Raw genomic sequence first — 25,137 nt, forward strand, 5'->3', positions numbered from 1 at the left:
GGGCTGCTTTTGGAAACTGTTCGGAAACTTCAGTAGGTTCAAAATACTCCAGCCAGAATGCTGACTGGGACCAGTTATAAGGATCCCTTGTTAAAAAGTTTGCTTTTTCCAGACAGAATTCGAAGTGCTGGTCATGACCAATAAAGCCCTATTCAATTTAGCTTCAGACTGTCTATATGAAACTGCCAGTCTTAAGAACCACAGGGGGGGGAGGGCTTTTTCTTGGTCCTGTCATCATCAGAGGGTTGTTTGGTAAGGACACAAAAGAGCCTTCCCAGTGGGAGCTCCCACCTTCTGGAATTCCCTTCCATGGGAGGCTAGGCTGGCCCCTTTCCAGCTCCCCTTTCGCCAGTAGGGTAAAACCTTTTGTTCAAGGTTGTTTTTTTTTAAATGTGTAATTAATTGCAGGAAGGCTGCTTATGGGATGTGTGTGCTTCATTTTTAACTTATATATATTTTAAATTGAGTTTGTATCTATGTTTTAATGTGATTATTTTAATTTGGGCTTTAACATTTTATTTTTGCAGATTTTTTTTTCATGAGCCATCCTGGACCCCAGCTTTAGTAATGACTTTCACCATTATGAACATACATTTTGTCCATTCTGGTTTGATCCACAGTGCCATCACACCTCAGGGACAAGGTGTGATGGCATTGTACCATCACTTTCTACAACGTTGCAACATGGTTGAACAAAATAACATGCAATGTCAAGCAGATCATAGAGAAGATTTCTTTGGAACCAGTAGGAATAGAAGCATAGAATAAACCCTGAGCTATCCATCTTGCTACCATTTGCAGCAAATAAGGTGTATCAGGTCCGCTGGAAGATCCCTGGGTGTCTTTTAACAAAGACGTCTGAGTCAATAGTAGCAACAAAATATCATTTCCCCCCTTAAAACATATTACTGAAATGAAGAAACGTGGGATAATTAGGAGATATTTGTGAGGACAAACAGTGAGCTTTATTCAGATTTGGTACTGAGAACAAATCCTTTGGCTCAGAATTCCTAATTCCAAGTGTATGCCTTTTGCAACAAGCTGTGGTTGGTAGATTTGGTTTTCTAGTTTTTTGCTTTTTCAAAACCACTCTAAAATAGATCAAGGAAGCCTAAAGTGTGCTCTTCCCTCAGTCACAGTAATTATCGCATGAAACCCTGACGGGCAAGCAGAATCTCAAAGTTCCTTGTAGGAAAAAGAAAGTTGCAATCTAAAAGGTGCAGGTACTTTCTATAGTAGAGAATTTAAAAGGACAAGAATCAATCTTCTGCTATGAGAACAGGGAAAACATACCCAAATCATATGGAGCATGAAACCAAGATGACGTGGAAACCCAGATGTCAACTGCTATTTGGTCTCATTGTGGATTTTAATTAGCCAACTATTTATTTTTCAAAATTCTAAATAAATTAAATGAACAGCTGTTAATATCTCATTTCAGACTGTGAGGGCAGAAAAGTTCCACGATTTATTTTCAAGGACCTTTTTATTACAACTGACAATTAAAAGGCTAAAAAGAACATCCTGAAAGAGTGTGTGCAAATATTAGGCTACAAGAAAGTGTTTCTGTTAGATTGTCCTTCGTAGTGCGTACAAATATTAGGCTACAAGAAAGTGTTTCTGTTAGACTGTCCTTCGCAGGCATTTCATCAGTTCTTGCCCATCTTCTACATACACTTATCTCTCAAAAGGAGCTGGGGAATGGACAACCAGGGGCTGAAGGGGACGCAGAGCTAGGTCCATACCAAGTTCACCACGGGCCATCTGGGAAAGGAGCCCATCCACCTGCATGAAAAAGAATGGTTGGAGCAGATCCAAGCCACAATCCTATGTCCGATATAAAACCTTATACTCCTCCTACATACAGCTGCTGAGGCCCCTTCAGTCTACACAGTTAAAGCACATTTAAACCCCTCTATTGCTATGGTTGCAGCCTATGGAATCCTGGAAGTTATAGTTTGATGAGGTACTAGAGCTCTGGCTGAGAATTCTAAATCTTCCCCCTTGAACTGCTAGTCCCATAATTCTAGGGTGCTACTATGGCAATCATAGCACTACTCTTCTCTATATAGCTGTCATATATAGCTGTTTGGACTATGCTGGCTTTAGGATTCTGGGAACTACAGTCCAAAAAAGTGACTTTCCAAACTCTGTCCTCATCCTTACTTATTTTTATTGTACAGAAATGTCATCCCACTCTTCCAAATCAAGCAGACTGGATTGTCATTTATATGAGGCAGCCCAGTGTTACCTGAGCTAACCATTTTTTTTCTGAGGCAGTTCTTACCTTAGGAGAAAGACTCAGGGATGTGAGTAACAGGATATACCCATAAAAGAAGAACTCGGCTGGATCTGACCCAAGGTCCATTTGCTCCTGCTTTCCCAGAATCCCAGAAGATATGGGTGTAATAATGCTGTTCCCCAGAACTGGTATTAAGAATGTCCCCATATTGAGTATTGGAGGCATGATTAAGCACCAATGATAATCTTTAACTTTCACAGATTTGACTAATTCCCTTTTAAAGCTATATATACTTGTGGCTGTCCTCATGACGTGTGGTACCCTCAAACAAGCAGCAAAGGCCTCTGTCAGGTGAAAAGCAGCACTGCTACTGGAGATATGGCTCCTTTTCCCACCCCTTGACACTCACCCGCTGAGCATAAGCCTGGTCCTCTTGGGCCTGGTAGAGTTTCCTAATTTCTCTGGTCCTACAGAGCCAGAAAACAAAAGAGCTTAAATAGCACCAGATAAATGGCACAACATAATATATATAAGCTATCCTATGCAAGACTCTACTTACTTAAAGTAACTCTCAGAACAACTGGGAAGAATCTGTTAGAGCATCAGTCAACCAGACTTGTATTGACTTCCCAAAGAGCTTTTACTGTAGCTGCTCCGAAACTGCACAATAGTCTTCTGGAAGGGATCCGTCTTATTACCTCCTTGGAGGCATTTAAGAAGGCACTTAGGACAGATCTCTTCTGGCAAGCTTACCCACCTGATCTTGTCTAAGAGACATCGCTCCACTCCTTGATCATTGTATAATTTGATTGCCACTGTCACTTGATGATGTGTTAGAGTTTTTAATGGAATTATCACTGTTATTGTATTTTATTGATGTGTTTGTATGCATTTTTTAGATTGGAATCCCGCCTCAATCCATCTGGGAGAGGCAGGAAAATATAAATAATTATTATAATATTATATTAAAAGCAACCACTTTCTAACATGAAGGGACAACAGACTGGTCAGAGCCTAGGAAAGTTATGTTTGGACTATAACTACCAGAATTCCCATGACCATGACCATGCTGGATTTGAGGGGATGGGACTGGATTTGTAGTAGAAGAAAATACTGTCCTAATTCAGGTTTTGTCTTTTTGACACAAGGGTAAGCAGGCCTGATAGAAGGAACAAGATGCAATGTTTTCTGGTACTTGTTTCTTTGCAACATAGGCGCGTTACACACGCGCAGAAAGTACATGCTCCGCGCGTACTAGGGTTAGAAAGGGGCGTATTAGGGTTAGAAAGGGGTGTCTATTCTAGATGCCCTTCAACCCTAGTACGCGTGGAGCACGTAGAAAATGGCGCTGCCCTTCCACACGGCGCCGCCATCTTGACATCACGGACACATAGCATCGTGGGCGTCGCGCAGCGGAAGTGACGCTGCGAGTGCACGACTAGCGCCTCGTGGCGCCACTTCCAGGGTGCAGAAAGAAGCACCATTTTCGGGCTTCTTTTTTGCTGCGCCTGGGAACTGCGCGGTTTGGCCGCTGCGGTTCCTGGACGCAGCAACTGGCAGCGCCAGCAGAGTCTGTAAAACGCCACAGATACAAATCATCACAATTACCACTACTTCACAATGCATACTGGTACTAACATTTCCCAGAGGTCTCACAAAAGATGTGTACACATGTGCACAAAATATTAAACTGGAGGCACATTTATTCCTATTTAGTTATAAATGAACTTTGGATGGCAACTCCCACCATTCACAATAGTTGGCCATACTGGCTGGGGCTCATGAGAGTTGGAACCCAATATCACAAATTGGCCACAAATTGCTCACCCCTGATATGGAGGGAAGCCTAGAGCAGCAACTTGCACAGAGACCCGGTAAAAGTTCTTCTCTAAAGCAGACAGGGGAAAGGTCTAGGAGCAGGGAAAGAACAGAAAAATGACACTGGTTCTCCCTCTCCATCAGCTTTTCCAATGGAAAAAAAATGGACATCTAGAAGAACACATTAAAAAGAAAACCCTACAAAACACTCCCGCATTTGAAACAAGTAAAATGCTTTTAAGACCAGCTTTTACTCATTCAAAGTGTCTATGAATTCTTTCAAGTCAGATAATCTACAGTGGTAGAGAGTGATGATTCCTGTAGAATGTACAGCACTCAGAACCTAAATGCGTTTCTGCATTCAAGTATTATAGAGAACATACTTGGCACCTCCCTTTCTCATATTAGATATATTTCCATTTTTGGTTGTACAAACTAAAGCATGTACACTTTTGAGGCTACCATTCTTTTTGCACTTGGGAGAACAAATGTAAATCTTTACTTATGTTGCCCTCACATGGAATAACAAAATATCTCAAAACTCTTCTTGCTGGTTGAGGCTAAATGGGGTTTTGTGCATTTTTGAAAGGATTACTCCCTTGCAAGACTGGTTTTTGCACAAGATGCACTCACAGTTTTAATGCAAACTTTGATTATGGGGGGGTGTTGTTGCATGAACTTGGTAAAAACAGAAGGACTGGATGGGTTGTTTATAGTTTTTTTGGCCAATAACCCTGTCTTTTGCATTTGCTGTTTGGAGGTGTTTTGCTTCACAAAGAAATGAAAACAAAGAGTGTATAATGTTGCACAGTGATTTCTTACACAAATTTTAAGATGTTGACTGCTCATCACCTCTCACTCACATTGGAGTTGAAAAATCTCATGGCAGTTTTAACTGTTTCATTATTGTAAGCTGCCTTGGCAGGAGAAAAGTAGGATATAAATTTAATAAATAACAACAACAACAAAAACAGCTTGTCCTGTTGTATCAAGATACACTTTCTTGTTAAGGACAAGAAATCTACCCTACCATACAGAGTTGGTTTAATTTCTGAGCAATCATATCTAGAATCACTCTGTAAATTTCATAAATAAGCCATCATCTATAATTTTATTCACTCACAAAATTAAAAATGCCGTTTGTGTTTTTTGAGCAGTTGGCTGTAAGAAAATATATTTTGCATATATATATCAGCTTATCTCAACATTCAACTGCACTTTCTAAAACTAAAAACAGGATAAAAAAACGTATCCTTCACTCCAGCTCCATAATGATGGGAAATGATACACTTCTACTGTGAAAACAAGAAACACTGCTCCATTAGGGACATCTGAATGCTTCCATTGAATGACATGAGAAGTGGCACAAGTTGACTACAACTTTTGCCATCCCTGACCATTGAGCCAGCTGGTTAGTTCTGATGGGCTTTTGAGTCCCAAACATCTGAGAAATCAGGCTGCTTACCCTTGCAATAAGGTGTGGTCAGAATGTGAATCTTGTCTGCAGACCACCACTGAGAGACCGCCAGGAGTTTGTTTTAATTTTGAAATTGCTGCCTGAAACCCTCATCCATTCCACCACCCCTAATGGTACCATTCCACTTGACCAGACGTTTCTGTCTCCATGATCATTCCTCTCATAGACATATAATCTGAAAAGGAGAACTGGGCAAGTTCCATATGTCTCAGAACCAATTTTCAACTCCTGGGACGACACCGGGCTACATCAACCCAAAAAAACACAAAACAAAGAAAGAAATCTGAAACTGGCCTGAAATAATATTTTGATTTTGTAATTCTTCGTTGGGATTTTAATGGAAGACAAAACAAGGTGAAGGGAGGGCCATTAAGGCAAATATCAAAAAATGTTGTCACCTTTTTTTGTTGTCAGCAGAGAGGTTAAAGTTTTAGGGGGGCACATGAGCCCATGGGCAGAATTCCCATCCCTGCTCTAAAGATGGGCAGCTTCATGGATACTTTACTCACCTTCTCCTATCTTTGGAGACGCTGGTTTCAAGGAGTGAAGGCCGAGATGTGCTATCGGTCAGGTTCGTTAAATCAATCTTGGGTAATGAAACCCGATTAACTTTTCTGGGTATTTGCTGGCACAAGAGACATCTCTTTGGCTTTTCTTGATTCCTGTGACAGTGAAACAAGGCGTTAAAGCTGAAATGCTGGAGGAGAACTTCAAGCTCTCCTGGAGGAGTTAATTTTTTGCAGTAAGAGTCCCAGAATCCCACAAGTGGCCATGCTGGCAGGGGATGTGTGGGAGTTTGCTATGCTCTGGAGAAGAGGCAAGGATGTTGCATTACCTCAGCACGCAGTCCTGACAGACATAGTTATCTGACAAGCCATCAGGAACAGAGATGTTTAGTGGAGGTAGGTGAAAGGGGACAATGTTCTCTCCATCTTGGACACAGACCATGCCACCACGGAGCAACAAAGGAGACCAACTGGATGCTGGGCGGTAGAGTACCATTCCATGGACTACACACCACCCACGGACGAGTTCTGAAAGGAAAGTAGATTGGCACAATAACAAACCACAGACTTGAGCCCTTTCACACTACTCAGTTATAGCACTAGGATTCTATGGCTGCATCCTATGGGATCCTTAGATTCACAGTTTAAGGAGGGATGTTTACAATTCATAACCAGAGAGTTTTAGTGCCTCACCAAACCACAATCCCTAGGATTCTATGGATGCATGAAATCACGGCACTATAAATATGTAGTGTGGAAGGGCCTTTGGGTTTCTTTCATCCCCCTTCATGCAATTCTGCCCTGTTAGTACCTCTTCTTCTGAGTCCGACATTCCTTCCTTCAACACATTTTTACTTTCAAGCCTAAATTCCCTAGCTCACTATCCCAGAAACCATCTAGTCACCTGTTTTCTCTTCAGAGGGCTCAGTTTTTATTTCGTTGGTCAGATCCACATGAGTGACTGCAGGTGGAGCCTAGAATGGGGTAGAGATGGTAGTGTTTGTTAGAGAGGCAGTATGTTAGAGACACAGCTTGGCTCCATATTCATGACTATGCTTTTCCTTATTTCTCTCAAAGCACTTCCTGTCTCCCATTCAATTGGCTCAATGCTCTCCACAATTAGTGACAGAAAGTTGGAGAAGCAGTCTTCCTTGAGCATGAAAAATTACTCTTTGATCTACGTCTCCCCAAATCCCCCAGCCAAAAGTAATACTGATCAGTTTTGACCCTTACCCCCACCTGTACTCCCCCTTTACCTTTTTGGTGCCTTTTTTCCTTTCATGAGGAGCCACAGCTGAATTCGGTCCAGACTTGGTACAGAAGCGATAGGTGGTAGCAGTAGGAATACAAGAGCCCTGCTGGATCAGGGATTAAAAAGTCAGTTTAGTCTAGCAGTTTGTCAAACAGATGTTTTCAGGAAGCTCACAAGTAGACCCAGAAAGCAATAGCACACCTCCATGTTCTTCACTCCTGCTATCTGCTATTCAAAGATATACTGCCTCTGAATATGGAAGTTCCGTTTGTCTATCATAGATAAGTGCGGGTGATAGAGATGTTCTCTAACACAAATGTTACAAATCCACACAGGAAGCTGCTTCATATTGTAGCTGTTACTGGCAACGTCTTTTAAGCAGATGTGGGGAATGGGTTGCCCTCCAGGAGTTTCTGGATTATAGTTCCCATCAGTCCTCACCAAAATAGCCAATAGTAAGGTATCATGGGAGCTGCAGTTCAAAAATATCAACAATGCCACCCATTACTACTCTTGTGTTAAAAAGACAAACAGAAATCTATCTCCATGTAGGGATGGTGAAAGTATAAACAAAATATAGGCTTCATCATCCATTCTCATTCTTGCCAAGAAATATTTTTATACCATTCCTTCAGAATTTCCAACCCAGTGGATTTTTTCCCCATTTAACCAATGGCTATTCAAACAGAGCTTAGAAAAGTTCTCAGAATCCTCCAGCTAGTATGGCTTCACATAGAAGTATCTGCTTCTGAAGGTTTTGTCATGAGACCTGCAGCTACTGACCTGGGGTTTTTGGCCTTGCTCTTCATTCTTCTTTGTATTTTCTTCTTCGCCATTTCCTGTTTCCAGCAGAGGTTCTTTGTGAAAGGCTTTCAACCTTTCTACAAGTTCAGCATTCTTGGGGGGGGGGGAGCACAAATATAAGCAGATTAAAAATTTTAACAATTGGAGGCAGTCCAAGGTTTGAAGTGGATAACTTGGCAGCTTTACTGACAGCAGCAGAAGCCACAACACTCCAACTAGTACCATGTGGTTAGAAGCTGCCATTTTAAATTTCCTTCAGTTCCTTCATGTAATGCTATACTAGAGGTATTGCGGAAAATTAAAATGGTAGATTCAACAATTTGGCGAACTGTGGTATGGGGGAAATGAAGATGGCCCCATGGCAGTTGTCAGCGGTAGGTCTTATGCATGCATCATTTCAACTGCTCTTTCTAAATTCATTTTGCTATTGTTATGCAACAAAACAAACAAGAGACTAACAGATTTATTATAGCATGTCTTTTTGTGGATTACAATCCACTTTGTCCAATACAGGGAGTTTTTTTAATGGCCACTTCTAATAATGTAACTGTCACTGTTCATACTTTCTGCATCTAGTTTTGTTCTGATCCTGCATCTGGCAATATGCATCTGAGACTCTAAGATTATATTTTATGCATCTGATGAAGTGGATTGTAACCTATCAAAGCACATGCTAAGAACAGATATGTTAGTCTTAAAGAGATCACAGGACCCAACATTTTGTATAACTCTCTCTGATCACAATTTGTGAGTATGCCCAGAATATTCTATTTTGTTGCGGCTGTGTGCCTTCAAGCTGTTTCAGACATATGGTAGTCCTAAAATGAACCTATCAAGAGTTTTCTTGACAAGATTTGTTAAGAGCTGGTTTACCACCATTGCTGCCCTTTGAGACTGAAAGAACGTGACTTGTTGAAAGTTACACTATGGATTTTCATGGCCAAGCAAGGATTCAAACCCTGGTCTCCCAATGTTCTACTTCAACAATGTAAATCACTATATCATATTGGATCTATTCTACTTTAAGATGAATGTTATAGGCAGGATGTCTTGATTGTCATCTGAATGCAGAAGAGGACAGGAAGACTTCTTCCATTATTTTTCAGTGAGATGATGTAACTTTCCAAGGCTGGTCCTCCCATTAGACACAAGGAATAGGAACTGGGACCCATATAAGTCCATATTTCCATGTAATAACTAAGAGTGAGCGGGGCAAAGAAAGGACATACAAGTTCATGAGTGGAACAATCTCTTCTCACCTTTCCTGTGGCACGAATTCCCAACTTCTTACACTGTTGTTGCAACTGGGCCCTTTTTAAGACATGGTAGTCCACTGAAGTTGTCTTTTGTGGTAGGTGACATGAAGATCCACTGGCTGGTGTACATTGAGGAGGGGTGGAAACAGATTTGGCTACTTTGCGGCCTTGTCGCGGCATTCTGAGAACTCTACAACGAACAAAAACAAGATGGCAGAAATCAGAGGGGGCAAAATCAGTCCCCATATTTCTTCATCACTGATGCCCAAGATCAGTAGAAGTTTAGTAATAGCCTTCATTTGTAACAAGAATGGGGGAATGCTTTCAACTTGAGGACCAAATTCAACTTCAAATAAGTTGTCGAAGACTGTAGCCCAGGAAGACAAGATTTGGCCCCAGGACCACAAGTTCCTGAGTCCTAACTTACAGGAAAGATGACATGGGTGGCTGTGGCATATTTCACTTCTTTACCCATGGAACAGCAGATAACACTGGTTACCACACATTTTATCTTCCCATTTCATTTGTAATTTAGGGACCACCTACATTACGGAGCAATTTGGATAAGAACAGAAGATTAAGATACAGGTGGTGTTTAACATGTACCAGAGCCCATAATTTGCACAGCAAAGCAAATGGCCACTACTTGTACGCTGAATTTCTATGTTCTTTACAAAAAAAACCCTATTGCTAACACTGATCCTGTATCCTAGATTATGTTTCAATGGGTTGAAACTGATTTGAGTGTTGGACTAGAACTCTGGAGACCAGGGATTGAAACCCCTCTCAGCCATACAAACCAATGAGAACAGTATGATGCCTCTTCCGCCTGCTGGAAGAGATCCATCTTAAGTGCCTTCTTAAAGGCATCTGCATTGGTAAAAAGACGGATCTCTTCTGGTAGGCTTTTCCATAAAATGGGGACTGCAGCTGTAAATGCTCTGTGGGAAGTAGAAATTAATCTCGTATTATATTCCAATAAATTCTTCCCAGATGTTCTAAATGTGCGGGGCAGATTATGTAGGGAGAAGCGTTCCCGCAAGTAATTTGGGCCCGAGCCATGCAGGGCTTTAAAGGTGATAACCAACACCTTGTACTTTGCCTGGAAGCTAACTGGCAGCCAGTGAAGTGATTTTAACACTGGTGTTATATGATCAAACCTAGATGCATTTTGAACCAATTGAAGCTTCCAAACTTGATACAAGGATAGCCCCAAGTACCGCGCATTGCAGAAATCTAAACGAGAGATTACTAGTGCATGTACCACTGCTTTCAGTCCAAGTAAGGATGCAGTTGGCGTATCAACCGAAGTTGGTACCAAGCACTCCTGGCCATCGCATCCACTTGAGATGACAACTGTAGAGATGGATCCAAGAGTACTCCCAAACTGTGAACTTCATCCTTTAGGGGAAGTGTGACCCCATCCAGGTCAGGCTGACAAATTTCTGTCCCCGGGCCTGGGGTACCTATCACTCACCTTACTATTGTTGTTGTGTGTCTTCAAGTCGTTTCCAACTTATGGCAACCCTAAGGTGACCCTGTCATGAGGTTTTCATGGCAAGAGTTGTTCAGAGGAGGTTTGCCATTGCTTTCCCCTGAGGCTGAGAGCAAGTGACTTGCCCAAGGTCATCCAATGGGTTTCATGTCAAATGGAGGGGAGGACAGCCTTTGCAGGTAACAACTAAGGCTGCATCTGTGCTGCAGGAATAATCTATCTTGATACCACTTTAACTGCCATGACTCAATGTTATAGAATCCTGGGATTTGTAGTTTGCAACGGCACCAGAACTCCCTGACAGAGAAGGCTAAACATCTCACAAAACTACAAATCTCAAACTTCCATAGCATTGAGCCACAGCTGTTCAAGTGATGATGTCAAACTGGATTATTTCTGCAGTGTGGTTGCAGCCTAAGATCTACAAGAAAATTTGCAGTGAGAAAAATTCCTGTACACTGTTTTAGCCACTTCAGCAACAAAGATATAGAAGCTGACAGACAAGGAAAGACAAATCAAATAAAACTGTAGCAAAAATGTTAAACTCACATATCAGATAAATTGGCTTAAAACAAACAAACAATAAAACAGGAGCAAAAATGTACATCTTTAATAAGGAATGTGTCACCCTCCAGATGTTGTTGGACTATAGTTCCCATCAACTCTAGTCAGAATATTCAATAGCGAAAGATGATAGGAGTTGTTGATTAGGAATATCTGGAAGGCCAGAAATTTCCAAACATATGAGCTATGTTTCGCTAAAACTATACTTTATTATAAAATGCTTGAGTATACAAAGATACAGAGCCAGTATGGTTTGAGCATTGGAGTGCGATTCTGAAGACCTGGGTTCAAATCCTGGCTCAGCCATGTAAAGCCACTGGGTGACCTCGAGCAAGTCACACACTCTCAGCTTCAGAGGATGTCCATGGCAAACCCCACCTTGAAGAAACTTGCCAAGAAAACCCCACGCAACGACTTGAAGGCACACAACAACAATACAAAGAAACAGAATAAAGCAAAGAGTCACTTTTTTTGGCAGGAAGTGCAGTCTGCGTTTTACCCTACGATTTCTTTATTACAAGCATTGCTTTACCTGGGGGTGCATTCACACTGTAGAAATAATGCAGTTTGACACCATTTTAAGTGCTGCTGCAGTTCCATCCTATGGAATACTGAGATTTGTAGCTTTACAAGGTCTTTGGCCTTCTCTGCCCAAGAGTGCTGGCACCTCACCAAACTACAAATCCCAGGATTCTGTTGGCTGGAGCCATGGCAGCTAAAAGTGGTGTCGAACCACACTATTTCAACAGTGTATATATGTGTACACTTAGTTGCAAACGAACTGAACTCTTTTGCAACAACAATGAGAAATCCCAGGCTTAATAAATGCACAGCCCTTCTGTTTCAAGACTGCAGGAGAGCTGCCAAGGACATCCCTGATTTAAGGGTTTATTCCAAAATGCTGCAACTCCATAATAGGACACAAGGAAGCAGGAACCAATCAGAGAGTTTCCCTCATTTTAAACCATTTCCCCCCACATCCATAGCATTTTTAGCCAAGAAGACACAAGAAATGTAATGGAACTAATACCAGCAACATCCCCTTGTAACAAACTACAAATCCCAGAATTCCATAGCAGTACAAAGGTTCAAGTTAACAGACACTGCAGAAACAATCCAGTTTGAGACCGCTTCAACTGCCCTGGCTCAGTGCTAGGGAATTAATTTGGGAACTGTAGTTCTGTGAGACATTTAGCACCTTCCCGGTCAGAGAAGTGCCACAGCAAACTACAATTCCCAGGATTCCCTAGCACTGAGCCAGGACAGTTATAAAGTGGCCTCGAAGTGGGCTGCATCCACACTGGAGAGATAACCTGGTTTGGCACTGCTTTAACTCTCTTCTGGCTCAAGGCTATGGAATTCTGGGAGCTGGAGTTTGTTGTAGGGCCCTGGCTTTAACTCTCTTCTGGCTCACGACTGTGGAATTCTGGGAGCTGGAGTTTGTTGTAGGGCCCTGGCTTTAACTCTCTTCTGGCTCAAGACTATGGAATTCTGGGAGTTGGAGCTTGCTGTGGGGCCTTGGTTTTAACTCTCTTGTGTCTGAAGGCTATGGAATTCTGGGAGCTGGAGCTTGTTGTGGGCCCAGACAACAAACTCCAACTCCCAGAACTCCATAGCCTTCAGACACAAGAGAGTTAAAGCGGTGCCAAACCGGGTTATTTCTCCAGTGTAGATGCAGCCGACATGTGATATAAAGGGGGGGCAATAAAAAGTGTGGAAAGGAACAGCTAAACCGACCTGTTGGTTGGAAGGGCCCACAGCAGCTGCAAGAAGACTTTGGTTTTCAAAGTACGCGCTCAGGCTCACTCTGTGCGTTCCAGACCGTTCTGCGCAGGCGCACCAGGAACGCTAGCAAAGAGGCGTCATTCATAGGCAAGAGCCTGACTCTGCCGCTGTCAAGTCAAGAGGCTTCTGCCTAATGACGCCCCTCCGGCAGCGTTCCTGGCGCGCCTGCGCAGAACGGTCTCTCGGTCTGGGAGCAACTAAGATGGCGGCGCCCATCTGAGGCACAGAAAGGGGAGGCGGGTGGGACTGAGAAGCCAGGTCTCAGGCTGCTTCTCCTCGGTTTCCCTGACTCTGAGGCAGCTGTGTGAGGGCTGGCGAAGGTGAGCAGGAAGAGCAGAAGGGGATGGGTGCTTTGGGTCCTTCATCTTAGTAAAGACCCATTTAAAACAGTAATAAGTTGGTGAGGAATGATGGGGGTACTTTGTCCTGCTTTTCTCCCTGCATAGAGACTCGCTGATGAATAAAAGCTAAACACACTCATATATATATATATATATATATATATCTTAGTTATGCTCAAAATGTCAAGACAAGTGGAGGCCGCTATTATTATTATTATTATTATAATTATTATTGTTTTATTTTCTTACACTGCTTTTCTCCCAAGGTAGGGTCTCAAAGGGATTTGCTACCAAATAAAAGCTAAACACACTTATATAAAAATCTAAATTCGTTCTTTTTAGTTCTGCTCAAAATGCAGGGCATTACACGATAGAGCCCAAAAGCACTCATAGAAATGTCCATTGATGCTTCTTAGTCATGCTCAAAATGGAGGACATTCAAGACAAGTGGAGGACACTTATTACTATTGTTGTTGTTGTTATCATTATTATTTTATTTTTATATGTACCACTTTTCTCCCAACATAGAAACTCGCTACCAAATAAAAACTAAATACGTGATTCTTAGTCATGCTCAAAATGGAGGACATTCAAGACAAGTGGAGGACACTATTAAAACTGGATTATTTTTGCGGTGCGGATGCAGCCGTAGACATAGATGTGTTAGTCTGGAAAATCAGTATGCAAAGGGATCTTGCAGAGCGTTTTGAGACTAAAAGAAAGAAGTTGGTCGCATGAGCTTTGCAGACAAGCCTACATTGGAGCAAATTCATTGGAGGAAGTAAGCTCAAGTCTACGAAAGCTCATGCTACCAACTTGTTTCTTTCAATTAGTCTCAAACGTGCTATAAGATACCTTGGTTGTTGTGTACCTTCAAGTTGATTCCTACTTATGGCGATTCTAATTTATTTAATAGTATTATTTTATTCATTTATATCCCGCCTTTCTCCCAATAATAGGACTCAAGGTGGCTCACAACAAAAACCATTCAGGTTAAAAATACTTTGTTGGTGGTGATGAGGCATCGCCAAGGGCCCATACAGATAGGCCAAAATAAAGGTGCTTTGGGTCATTTTGGAGGTTTGCAGTTTAAATGACACATGCATCTTAATAGACAAGAAGCTACACCAAAGCTTCATTCCACTCCTTAGGACTGGAGTGTGGCTTTGGCACAGTTTCTGGCCTCTTAGGACTCATGCATCATTTAAACATCATACCTACAAAGTGACCCAAAGCAGCTTTATTTTAGCTTGTCTGCACAAGCTCCAAGACTCCCTTTCCTCCATTGCTCTGCTTAGTTCTTGCAGATTCATACCCGTTGCTTCCTTAATAGAGACCATCCATCTAGCATGCAGCCTTCCTCTCTTTCTCCTTCCCTCCATCTTTCCTAGCATTATTGTTTTTTTCCAGTGAGTTGTGCCGTCTCATGATGTGCCTGAAGTGTGACGGCCTCAGTTTTGTCATCTTGAAGTTATATAAAAGTATAAAACATGCAATTAAACAATCATATATTCAAACAAGTACAATTAAACAATCATATATTCAAACAGTCACAAATAATAAAATGCATTAAAACAAATAAACAATATAAACAGATTCTTTAAAAATTCAAAAACAGTACCACATAGCACAAAGAGCCCAACCACAATACTTTGTAAAGGCCTGGTGGCACAAAAATGTTTTAAATTTCCTCCAGAAGGATTGCAAGGACAGGGCCAACTTGGCCTCTCTAAGGAGGGAGTTCCAGAGACTGAGAGCGACCTCAAGAAGGCCCTCTCCCTTGTTCCCATCAAATGAGCCTGAGAAGTGGTGGGACAGAAAATAGATGATCATAAGACATACAGGGAGAAGTGATCCTTCAAACAGCCTGGGCCCACGTTTTATTGGTTCAGAGGCAGTTTGTCTTTCCCTTTCTCTGAGGCTGAGAAAGTGTGACTTGCCTAAGGTCACCCAGTGGGTTTTCGTGGCTGAGTAGAGATTTGAACCTTGATCTCCAGAGTTGTCCAACACTCAAACTATTACTCCACGCTGGCTCTGCCACTTATTTGTCTTAGTTTAATTCTTCTGCTCAAAAGCTGTTGCACACATAGTCCAAATCTTGTAAAAAATAATTTGGACCAAAGTAAGTTTGTAATAATGCAAAATAATTTACAACAAGGCAATAGTGATACACTGCAGAAATAATCCAGTTTATTAAAGATCTCTTTAACTGTTCTGGCTCAGTGCTAAGGAATCCTGGGAATTATAGGCGGGATACAGACCGCCGCTTTGAGGCGGTCTCTCGCTGGCGCCATTTGCTCCGCGCGGGAGCCGCAGCAGCCAAACCGCGCGGCTCCCGCGCGGAGCAAAAAAGAAGCTCCATTTTGGAGCTTCTTTTTGCGGCGCCTTTATGACGTCGCGACACGTCTGGACGCTATGTGTCCAGTACGTAAACATGGTGGCCCCCATGTGGAAGTGGTGCCGCCATGTTGTACGTATTCTATACGTACTAGGGTTAGGGGGGTGCGGAAGCACCGCCCCTTCCTAACCCTAGTACGTATAGAATACGTACTATATGGCGGTCTATATCCCGCCATAATTTATTGTAGCACCAGAGGTCTCTGACAGAGAAGGCTAAATGTCTCAAAACTACAGTTCCTAGAATTCCCTAGCATTGAGCCAGGGCAGTTAAAGTGGTCTTAAACTAATACACAACCTGTGTGGTTTGAGCATTAGACTGCTACTTTGGAGACCAGGGTTTGAATCCCTGCTTAGTGATGGAAACCCATTGGATGATCTTGGGCAAGCACCCACTCTCAGTCTCAGAGGAAGGCAAAGGCAAATCCCCTCCGAACAAATCTTGCTAAGAAAACACTAGGATAAGTTCATCTTAGAGTTGCCATAAGTTAGAATGACTTGAAGGCATGCAACAACAACAATGTAGTAGCATAGCAACAGACAGCAAAGGCCCTAACAACTCAAGAGAAGGATCACTATTTAGCTGCCATGCCACCTGCAACCTGAGAGGAGAAAATTGTCTCTTAAAAGTAGAAGGGAACCCAAGATATGGTCTCATATAGGAGGACTTTTCTGTAGATAGTGGGCACCACAACAGAGATTTAAACATTTGAATGGATGACACACTGAAAAAGCAAAATCTCAGAAGGTGAAGGTGGATATCTTTCTGAACCTATGTTTGACCCAGCGCAGTAACCTTTAACTATAAAGTTATCATTGTTTTACTTTTAAACCAAAGCACGGCATGTCTATCAGGCTGATATTTTTTTTTTCTTTTCCTTTATAGGTTTTCATTTTAATTACAGTTGACTTTTTTTTAAAAAAACAGGCTTCCTGAAATATTCGGCAGAATGTGGCTCCTTTACCACAGAATTTTTACATGTCCTGTATGCTGGAGGAAACAGTTAAATCGAGTAGTGGACCCAACAAAATGGCAGAAGACGATAGTTCCAAATTGTACCAGAACTATTTATAGTGAAACAGGGAACTGGGGAAAAAAATATGGATTGGAGACTAGAAAAAAAGTTGAAAACTGGTGGCATTCAAGAATAAAAGAAGAGTTCAAGAAAACTGCCGAAATAGATGTAAGGATTATTTGCAACATTCACTTCTTTTTCTCCTCTGCATTAAGTATTCTTTGTATAAGAAAACATTGATTAATGGTTGTGTATTTTACTGACTTCATGAAATTGTATCTGCCCATTAGAATCCTCTCACCATGTATTTTCATTTCAGCCTTTTGGAGTATACCTTTTCATCTTCTATCTCATCCTTCCCATATAAGTTGCCACTCACTATCTTAGTCTTTTAAAATCCTCAGCTCATCCTGTTTGATCACTAGTCTGAAATAATTGATATATACCACTAAAGACTTCAGAACATATTCTTGCATTCTGCAGCTCCTGGGGATTGTAATTCAAATTTGGAGGGTCATTTGCTACCCACTTAGAATTAGATATCCATGATTATTTTGATTTCTTTCTCTTAAATGTATGCAACACACCAATTTCTTTCAGAAACATCATTGCTCCACATGCATATGCTTTTATCAGGCATTCCCAGTTCTCAGTTGGCTGTTACAACAAGGTAGAGAACATTTAAAGGTTGTTATTTGACATTTGTATGCTGCCCTTCCTTCTAGTTGCTCAGAATGATAAAAGTGAAGGTAGGTTATTTATGAAGCAAGCTGGGCTGAGAATTAGTCACTCAGTGAGATTCCTGTTTTTGGTAGGGATTTGAACCCAAATCTTGTCAGTAGGAATTCAGCACTGAACCTCTACACCATTCTGGCCCTCTGGAGTCATGCAGAATCTGAGTGACATCCTAGGCTGGTGTTTCAGGTTCACTGAAAGTTAACTTATATATTAACTGGGACATATTTGTGTTGATTTCATGGACTTGATATCATGGAGTGTAAATATTTTTCTTGAGATCAGAATATGAGGAAGAAAAATCAAAACACAGAAGTACTAACCTAGCATTGCCATCATTTTCTCCCACCAGGATGTTTGTTTCTTTAATAGCTAGTTAGCTGCATGGCAAGTAGAAATTCAGCTTGTGAAACTCTTCTATCATTAAATTTGTGTGCTGGAAAAAGTTCATTTTCTAAATTTTTGCTTTTCATGCTTTGTAAAAGGGACAAGATCCCTACCTGGAAAAGCTGGCTACTTAGGTCCAAAACACACTGCAGAAATAATCCAGTTTGAGACTCCTTTACAATTCCCAGGATTCCCTAACACTGAGCCAGGGCAGTTAAAGCGGTCTCAAACTGGATTATTTCTGCAGTGTGTTTTGGAACAAATTTACTGTTGGTGAAGATAATTATGATTAATAAACATAATTAGATTATGGATGCCTTTTTCTAAAAAAGACCCAAGCTGAATTCTTTCATTGCAATGGGCAGGTTAAAAGGACTTGGAGTTTTAAGGTGAATCTGGAGTGGGAGGTTTGAGAAAAGATTTGTTGAGCTAATTGATAGTTAGAGAAGATATTCACCAACTTGTTTTATAATATTAGATTTGAAAATAAACTGACAAATGCTACCACCACTTTTCATACTGGGTGCAAATTGGAAATTTATCCAAATGGTTACCTTTCAAATGTTCCCCATACATCTACTTCTGAATTTGGCCTTTTTAGAAGAACATTGTGTAATTGCATGCATGGGGAGAGAACAAGTTTATTCTTGCATTGATCCTGGGTTCAAATGGAACAAATGAAAATAAAGGATGTAGGGCCAGAGTGTGACTACATTAGGACTCAGAATTTTTTTAATGAAATGTGCATCCTAGTATATTTGAAACTGATTGTTCATCTTGATAAATGTTTCACAGAATAATGCTAAGAGGCTTGCACAGTGGTATTAGTTATGTAAATAACAATCTCAGGACAGAACTAATTTAAAAGAGTTTTAGTTGACTGTTCATATATATTACAGAAGATTAGATTAGCCTTCCTCAGTAGAGTGCTCTATGTTTGTACTGTGTTAAAAATTCCAATATCGACAGAATCATGACCATGTCGTGTGTTGAAAGGCATTGTAGTCCCACACATCAGAAGTGCTCAGAGTGTTCAAGGGTTTTTAGTTTGAACACACAGTACCAAATTGTCACTGTCTGTACCCTTTGAGATATTAAGGAAAATGTGAGAACTTATCATTAAACAGAAACTATCTATTATTATCTGAAAGGAAGGTCATAGTTAACAATTCCTTTGTCATCTCCTTGTACCAGAACAAAAGTACCCTTAATCTTTTTTATATATGAGTAAATATCTAACTCAGTTATTAAAATTAATCCTCACCATTACTGGCTGATTCAGCCCTGCTTTTGAGACAAGCAGTATAAACAGAAAGCAAAAATAATGTGTAATTTTTTTTTCTTTGTCTGTTTTTGACTAGAAATCAAGACCAAAGTTTTATGTTCTGTCAATGTTTCCATACCCTTCTGGAAAACTTCACATGGGTCATGTTCGAGTCTACACCATCAGTGATACAATCGCACGGTTTCAGAAAATGAGAGGATTGCAGGTACCTATTGATACTAGCTTAGATAAGTCTTAGGGTAAAAGAAAAATTCGTGCTACTTGTTGTTTTAGTGGCAAAACTTATTCAAGAGCAAATCAAAGCAGAGGTAACAATAATAAATTGAAAGATTATGATATTATAAAGAAATGAATGGCCATATTGTGAGTTACTCAATATATAAATCTTTCCAAAAATTTTTTTCCTTTTGTCTGTTCTTTACACTGGCCCATTACATTTCTGCAAAGAATAGTATACTTCATTTAACATCTGCCAACCTGGATGTGTGACACACACAGTTTTTTTCCTCTGAATACTTATACCTGATTAAAACTCTATGCATTTTGCAAGTTTACAATGATTTTCAAGTAGCTGCTGGCCCAGCAAAAGGTATTCGTTTCAATTTCTCATGCATTTGTCATTCTGTGGAGTCAATGCAGTTTTACACTCAGAGGAAGTGGGGAAATTGCTATTTAAAAAAGAAAAAAAATCTATTTAGAATTCTTATTAAAATGAGCTAACAGGTTGTCCAGTCTTATACAGAATACCTTATATCAAATAACTACTGCAAAGTAGAATAAATAATCATTGAAAAATCTAGTAGCATAATTGCCATTACTGCTGTGTTTTTCTGGCTTTCTCTTTCCCCTGTTCTCATACCTTATTCTGTGCATAGTTTGTGACTATCTTTCTGTATATGTATTTCTGTACTAGACTTTTTCTTTGTATAATTTTTGCGTTGTTGCCTTTAAATGCCTTCATGTCAACTCCAGGTTATTGCAAACCGATTGTAGGGCTTTCTTGGCAGCATTTGTTCAGAGGAGGTTTGCCCTTGCCTTCCTCTGAGGCTGAGAGAGACTTCCTCTAGTAGATTTGCATTACTGAGCAGGGATTTGAACCCTGATATCCCAGAGTCCAACACTCAAAACACTACACAAAATTGGCTCTTATAAACTCATAAAATCACGTTTGGAATGCTTACCCAAGTGCAATTTGGGGACATTTTTAGACTGTCAAGACTAGTTTTTCCCCCCTGCCATATCATTTTAAAATGTGTATTTGGGTGTTCTGTTCTTTGCTGGTGTGTGCATGTGTTTCTGTTGAAAGAGATGGATATCAGAAATGACTGGCAAGGCTTAACATTCCACTCATGATGGGACACCAAGCTTCCCATGCTGATCAAGGACTGGACTTTGAGTCATGATGCATTACAGGGATGTTGCTCTTTGTATTTAGACCGAAGAGAATTTGTAACAGAACATTAAAATGGCTTAAATTAAAAGATGGTGTTTTACCACACAGCAAATCAATTTCTGCTTCTCTTCATCATTAAATAAGTGCCTCTCCTGGACTTAAAAGAACCCATTGATAGCCAGAAACATGGCAAAATTGTGAGGGGAGGGGGTGTTTTTAGTTATTAATAAAAACGAGAGAGAGAGAGATTCTCTGAGATCTTGCAGTGGACCAGTGTGGCCTCCAAAATCCTGGCAATTGCTACCTTTGTGGTAGCGAGATGGACAGACAGACAGACAGACAGACAGGAGGTTGCCAAAGGAGGAACCTACTATGAACTGTCTTGGGTCCCATATTAGGTGAAAGAAAGAAAGAAAGAAAAAGATAGACAATGGGGAAGAGAAAGAGGTGGTAGAATGAGAAATGATGTGGGATGGAGAGAGAGAGAGAAAAGAATAGCAGAAGGAGAAACTGAGAGAAAGGAATATAGTAGATGAAGGAAGAGAGATGTGGAGGGACAAGAGATGGAAAGAGAAAGGATGGTGATAGAAGGAGAGGTTTAAAAAGGAATTTCAGAAGAAGAGATGAAAACATTGAACATGGCAGAAGAGGAGGTGGGGGAAGAGTGGCAGAAGCTTAGACAGGAGATTGAGAGTGCGAAGTTGATAGAAATGTAGAGAAGGGTGTGGTAGAAGATGGGGAGAGAAGTGGGAAACAGAAGGAGAGATGGGATAATAAGAGAAAGAAAGAAAGAAAGAAAGAAAGAAAGAAAGAAAGAAAGAAATTGTAGAAATAGAGATTTGGGGAGGCCAAAGGGGATAGTGGAAGGTGAATAGAGAAAGAAAAGAGAGGACCCAAAAGGGAAGCACCTTGGTTGGAAAGAGTTTAATGGTGATTGATCAATCCTTAAATACAGTCATTTTGTTTAAATGCATTCCTTACAGGTAAGCAGTTAAATATATATGTAGTGGTGTTCTCATAGCAAGCAGACAGGTTCAAGTCCCAGTCCTGGAAAAAGAGTGGAAAAAGAGTGGAAAAGTGTAATAATAAATAAGTCAGTCTACACATGCAAATCAGTGTTGTTACCTGGTTAAAGAAATTTTACAGCATAATCCTGATTATTTTTATGTTCAAATAAATCCCACTGTGTTAAATGAAGTTTACTTCTGGGTAAATGTGCATAGGATTTTAACAGTAGCTGGTTAATCAGTAATTTATCTATTTTTATATTTACTAATGTATTTAATATTTAATCTATTTTCTTTTTTTCATGTGCAAAAGCTGAAGGAAGGGGAAATATGATTTCATCTTAAAAATTGGCTACATGTGGCATAGTATTCACTGCCTTTCTCTTGAACAACAGAATATGCCATTTTTAATATTTTTTAAAAAATAAATATTCTGTTTGTTGACCAGTGAGTAGAGGGAACTTTTTAGTTTTTTAAATCAATTCCGTCTAACTGTTCAAGTGAAATCTTTCAGCGATGAGACAGTAAATTTTCTTTCAAGTCTGTGTTATCAGATGATGCTGTTGAGTTCCCATGGCAAAGAACAGTGATTCAGAAACTTAAGGAACTGGTGGGAGTATCCGTGTGCTGTCTTCTGTGGTTTAATTCTTCTTCCTTGCTTCTGTGAAGAATTGTTTCTATAGGTTTGTCAGAGTTTTTTTTTATTTTGTTTTGTTTTTTTAAAAAAGATTGTAGCATCACCATTTGCAATTTTAACCCTTCTCTGGTCTTGACTGCAGTCTGTCTCTTTGGATGTCATTCTCTTTGAATAACATGTTTCCTTGAATATTGACCTATCACAATTTCATTAAAGTACATTTTTAGCACCTTTAAAATCTATTTACAGCCTAGAGTGAAGATACAATGAACATGCAACAATGCTTCTCCTTAACATATTTGAAAGCTACATTAGTCTCCATGGTAACAGATAAATACATCTGCTTCTGCAAATAATCTATGGATATTTGATAGTGGACTTAAAGTGGTTTCTTACGTGTATTGTACAATACATTCATCCCTACAGTACCAGCTAAATACATCTGTTCCAGATATTAATGTATATTTCTTTTTAGGTAAATGTTTACTTGTAGACAAAACAATTAAATACAGGCCAGTTCTAGCAGAGGGAAGAGCTGTTTTCTGTCTTTGTACTGGGCATTTTTGGGGCAGTGCTATTGCTTCACTTTAGCTCATGATGATAATATTGATTAAAAGGGTAAAAGAAAATACAATGTAAAACATAGAATAAAAGAAATAACATTGTAACCCCAACAATTAAACCCCACTCACAACCTAGCAGTTTGAAAGCATGCGAATACAAGTAGATAAATAGGTATCACTTCAGTGGGAAGGTAACTGCATTCGGTGCAGTCATATTGGCCACATGACCATCAGAGCAGTCCTTAGACAATGCTGGCTCTTTGGCTTAGTAACGGAGATGAGCACCACCCCTGCAGTCAGTTATGACTAGACATTCATGTCAAGGGACTACCTTTATCTTTACCTTTACCTTTAGGGGAAAGGAAAACACTGGGCAAAGGGGAAAAAAACTATAATAAAATACCTCATTTAATTGGTATGGCAATTTGTCCAGTATGATAAGCACAACAGATTTGAATTTGAGCTTTGAATTGAAGGTGAGACTTAACAAATTTCTGGAGACAATGAACTGGAAAAAATGGACAGAGGCTTGACTCAACAGAGTCAGTTTTATGTCTACAATGCTAGTACCAAAGGAACACAAAGTGGAGTATGAAAAGTAATTAAGTAAAGTGAGTGGAGATCAGCAGAAGAAAAGGATTTAAAAATAAGATTTTAAAATGAACACACCAGGAAAATGCAAAGAGAGAAGAGAAGAAACTGGATATTGAAGGGCAGGAAAGCAGAGATGAATTGTGGTGTGAAATGTAGATACATGGAATGATATGTAATTATAGATATTGATACTCAAATCTATCAAATAAAGTGAATGAAAGTTTAAAGTTATATCTTCAGAGAGACAACTTACTGTGGAAATATTTTAAATATCAAGAAGTTGATAATAACAAAATTCAACATTTAAATCTGCATTAAAAAGAGGTCAAAGATGACACCTAAATTCTTGGCTTGTGAAGTGAGAGAAATGGCAACACTTTTAAGAATTAAGCCAACAAAATGAAAAACAGGAAATGTTAACAAACCAACAGCATGATTCTGTGCATATTTACCTGAAGAAGGTTCTACTGAATTCAGTCAGACCCCTAGATAAGCTTTTGTAGCATTATAGCCTCAGTCTTTCAGACATCCAACAACAAATATGTTTCTTCTGAGTTTCTGCTTTTGCACCAGAATTTATCTGTAGGTCAAGCAGACATCTTTGTGTTTGAACATTTGGAACATCTGCCATTGGTGTGCAGGATAATGATTTTATTTGTGCAGTCTTCATTATAAGATGCTTCAGTGGCTAATATTTGGAATGATATAGGTGAACCTATTTTCAAAATTGCAAGTGACTTTCTGGGTCTGGTCAGTCTGGAGGCACAATTAGTATCTGGGTCATGAATAACCAGTCCCTCCTACCCCATTGAGGGTTCTGGTGGTTTGATTCTCCTCATCCCAAGAGCGTAGTCTTTGACCTAAATTCACTGTCTTCTTCCTTCTGAGAGCTAAAGCTCTCACTATATACATTATAAGATGGAAACAGAAGATGGAGAAATTCCATTCTTTTTGCAAAAACAAGACCAGGAACAGATTGTGCTGTTTAATACCAAAAAGAAGAGTAAAGCTAAAGAACACTAAATCAACATGCCAAAATGCAGCTTAGAGAATTTAAAGACCATGAAGGGGGGAGGAGATTGATTGCATGACTTAGCCTAATTGATCAGCAGCTACAGAATACAGGACTAAGATCAGGGACATTGTCACAGAAGACACTATCTGCAGCCAAAAAGAATGAGAAGGTTCATTGGATGACAGATGAAGCCCTATTAGGGGTGGATGAGAAGTACAGTGGGCCCTTGCTATCTGCTGTGGTTTCTAAACAATCAAGACACAGCCAGTTGGGACTAGTTGATATATGGTATTAGGTCAGTGGCGCACCAGATGAAGTGTTTTCTGATGGTTTATAGGCTGGCATTGGCCATTAAAACCTTAAATAATTTATTCCAAGTTATTTGAAGAACCACCTCCACCTTTTTAGATTTGATCATTATTACAGAATCTGTGATGTGGATACTCTATAGAGAGGGCTTTCTCATTTACTGACATTGCCTTGTGTAGTTCTCTCTTCGCATGTACTCATGACTTTTTTTCCCCATTCCCAAATAATTCATTACTAAATATTTCCATTTTTACACCAC

General features: G+C 40.1%; 2 protein-coding genes across 4 annotated transcripts in view; one reads left to right on the top strand and one right to left on the bottom strand.

Annotated features, from left to right (window-relative positions):
* Positions 1 to 1,458: 1,458 nt before the first annotated feature.
* LOC149309639 (uncharacterized) lies at positions 1,459 to 13,316 on the bottom strand. 2 transcript variants are annotated; one of them, XM_089532774.1, is made up of 9 exons: positions 13,152 to 13,316; positions 9,359 to 9,545; positions 8,079 to 8,192; positions 7,300 to 7,398; positions 6,948 to 7,017; positions 6,373 to 6,571; positions 6,047 to 6,199; positions 2,652 to 2,709; positions 1,459 to 1,785 (listed from the first exon to the last, which is right to left on the bottom strand). In XM_089532774.1, exons 2-9 carry the CDS (start codon positions 9,533 to 9,535, stop codon positions 1,678 to 1,680), a joined length of 978 nt encoding a protein of 325 aa, XP_089388900.1. In that variant the 5' UTR covers positions 9,536 to 9,545; positions 13,152 to 13,316; the 3' UTR covers positions 1,459 to 1,677. The 2 variants fall into 2 exon arrangements, with proteins under 2 accessions (XP_089388900.1, XP_089388899.1); XM_089532773.1 differs by having other exon boundaries at positions 7,300 to 7,401.
* Positions 13,317 to 13,407: 91 nt separating this feature from the next.
* Positions 13,408 to 25,137, top strand: part of LARS2 (leucyl-tRNA synthetase 2, mitochondrial) — a 65,575-nt gene continuing 53,845 nt past the window's right edge. Inside the window, exons 1-3 of one of the 2 annotated variants that reach the window (XM_089532771.1) lie at positions 13,408 to 13,519; positions 16,824 to 17,121; positions 19,437 to 19,565. In XM_089532771.1, the coding sequence (XP_089388897.1) occupies positions 16,888 to 17,121; positions 19,437 to 19,565 (363 nt within the window). In that variant the 5' untranslated portion in view covers positions 13,408 to 13,519; positions 16,824 to 16,887. The remainder of the gene's footprint in view (positions 13,520 to 16,823; positions 17,122 to 19,436; positions 19,566 to 25,137) is intronic. The other variant, XM_089532772.1, reaches the window with a different exon arrangement.

Source organism: Sceloporus occidentalis, unplaced genomic scaffold (assembly GCF_023333645.1).
Source record: "Sceloporus occidentalis isolate IW3139 unplaced genomic scaffold, rSceOcc1.0.p SCAF_7, whole genome shotgun sequence".
Classification (NCBI taxonomy): Eukaryota; Metazoa; Chordata; class Lepidosauria; order Squamata; family Phrynosomatidae; genus Sceloporus; species Sceloporus occidentalis.

Bases quoted from the DNA above. Each gene is read 5' to 3' on its own strand.
- LOC149309639 (XM_089532773.1), bottom strand. From the start codon at position 9,535: ATGCCGCGACAAGGCCGCAAAGTAGCCAAATCTGTTTCCACCCCTCCT. The intron at 8,193-9,358 runs GTGAGAAGAGAT...CCCCCCCCCAAG, and splicing joins GAATTCGTGCCACAGGAAAG to AATGCTGAACTTGTAGAAAG. The intron at 6,572-6,947 runs GTGACTAGATGG...CTTTCCTTTCAG, and splicing joins GCCCTCTGAAGAGAAAACAG to AACTCGTCCGTGGGTGGTGT.